Source organism: Triticum dicoccoides, chromosome 1B, assembly GCF_002162155.2.
Source record: "Triticum dicoccoides isolate Atlit2015 ecotype Zavitan chromosome 1B, WEW_v2.0, whole genome shotgun sequence".
Classification (NCBI taxonomy): Eukaryota; Viridiplantae; Streptophyta; class Magnoliopsida; order Poales; family Poaceae; genus Triticum; species Triticum dicoccoides.
Genome location: NC_041381.1, coordinates 558689633 through 558691860, shown reverse-complemented (window position 1 = coordinate 558691860; position 2228 = coordinate 558689633). Strand labels below are relative to the sequence as shown.

At 50.3% G+C, this 2228-nt stretch overlaps 1 protein-coding gene across 1 annotated transcript; it reads left to right on the top strand.

Moving 5' to 3' along the window:
* Positions 1-480: 480 nt before the first annotated feature.
* Positions 481-1698, top strand: LOC119348725 (peroxidase 2-like). The gene has a single exon (XM_037616704.1). The coding sequence runs from the start codon at positions 584-586 to the stop codon at positions 1559-1561; it is 978 nt and encodes a 325-aa protein (XP_037472601.1). The 5' UTR covers positions 481-583; the 3' UTR covers positions 1562-1698.
* Positions 1699-2228: the final 530 nt, after the last annotated feature.

Below are 2228 nucleotides of genomic sequence, written 5' to 3'. Positions count from 1 at the left end.
CTCTACATAAGTCAAAGGCCAAACAGAGGTGGTACAAAAGTTTGTTTACAAAGAGCTCACATTGTATTTCCATTCGACTCACTCGTCACCCACACATGCATACTCCAGGAGCAACCAACATATGATACAACACAAATATGTAGTCCATATTAGAATATTTAAAAAAAATATACTATTTACGAACGGAGGGAGAAATGAAGAGAGAGAAAAAGAAAGAGACGAATTCTCTCAATCATTGAAGAAAACATAGGGTTAAATTCAGCTAATCCAGCAGCCTCCATATTCTATAACAGCTAGATCACTGCATGCTGATCAATTATTACTCCACTAATTGCGATGCATGTGCATGACATACATCCATCTAACAATGTCAATGTCAAGTTGCTATAGCCCACATCCATTGTTTATCAAGTGCACCATGGATTGGAACTCTTGCATGCATGTATAAGTAGCCCCTCCACTCCACATACGAACTCCATCACGCCATCCCATCTGCTCCTATAGCCCACATCAAATCACACACTCTCTGGTACACCGTACACATCGGCTAAATTCATTAAGAGCTAGCTTGAGAAGAGAGGCAATGGCCGCAGCTTCCCTTAAGCTTTCTGTTGCGCTGGCATGCGTACTGCTGCTGTCGTCGTCGGCGTGCCATGGCCTGGAGGTGGGTTACTACAAGAAGACATGCCCCCGAGTGGAGGCCATCGTGAGGGACGAGGTGAAGAAGTTCGTCTACAAGAACGCCGGCATCGGCGCCGGCCTCATCCGCATGTTCTTCCACGACTGCTTCGTCCAGGGATGTGATGGCTCCGTCCTCCTCGACCCGACGCCGGCCAACCCGCAGCCCGAGAAGCTGAGCCCTCCCAACTTCCCCAGCCTGCGTGGCTTCGAGGTGATCGACGCGGCCAAGGACGCCGTCGAGAAGGCGTGCCCCGGAGTGGTCTCGTGCGCCGACATCGTCGCCTTCGCCAGCCGCGACGCAGCCTACTTCCTTAGCAAGATGAAGATCAAGATCAACATGCCGGCGGGCCGCCTCGACGGCCGCGTTTCCAATTCCACGGAGGCCCTGGACAACCTGCCGCCACCATTCTTCAACCTCGACCAGCTCGTCGCCAGCTTCGCCGCTAAGGGCCTCAGCGCCGAGGACATGGTCGTGCTCTCCGGCGCCCACACCATCGGGGTCTCCCACTGCTCGTCCTTCGTCTCCGACCGCATCGCCGTCACCTCCGACATCGACGGTGGCTTCGCCAACTTCCTGAGGAGGAGGTGCCCCGCCAACCCGAGCACGGCCAACGACCCCACGGTGAACCAAGACGTGGTGACCCCCAACGCTCTCGATAACCAGTACTACAAGAATGTCCTCGCACACAAGGTGTTGTTCACGTCCGACGCCGCCCTTCTCACGACACCGGCGACGACACAGATGGTGCGCGACAGTGCCAACATCCCCGGGCAGTGGGAGGCCAAGTTTAACAAGGCCATGGTCAAGATGGGAGCCATCGATGTGAAGACCGGCAAGCAAGGCGAAATCAGGAGGAAGTGCAGGGTCGTCAACCACTGATCGATCCATGAATCATCACGGTGTTGCGTTATTTATTCGTTTGTGCGCTTTAGTTTTGCACTGCCTGAGGTCATCTACTTGTGATTTTCGTTCAATTTTCACGCATGTACTGTAATTGGTTGTTTTGACTGTTCAAATTCTTTGGCTGCTTAATTATTGGTGATGCAGTTAGGCACTATATATTAATATTATTTTTCTGAATATTCGCAAAAATATATTAATTTTGGAGTTGGAATCACATCTTTGGCTGCTTAGGGCATCACAACGCTGATCCGCAAAATTGCTGCAGCATCTGTCCGCGGACAGGGGATAAGTCTCCGAACACGGATGCGGGAGGCGCCTATCCAACGCTGCCTGCATACATTTCAAGTTGGGTTTGAACTAACGGAAGAAATTCATGCAAACACGACGGATTTTTATCAAAGTTCGGATAGAAAATAGCATAAATTATCCATACATAGCATGCAAATAAGTCTAGTACAACAATAGTTCAAATTCAACGAGATTAACTAGGTGTTTAGCAAGTTTTTCATGAAAGGATCATATCGTCCCATACATACTGCTCTTCAGCTTCATCCAACATTGTGTGTGGGTAAATGGCCGTCCCTCTATCCTATGGTACATCACGGTAGCGAACTTTCGGGGTTGGGCCGGCCCGTTTTAACGT

Coding starts and splice junctions, on each gene's coding strand:
- LOC119348725 (XM_037616704.1), top strand. CDS start 584: ATGGCCGCAGCTTCCCTTAAGCTTTCTGTTGCGCTGGCATGCGTACTG.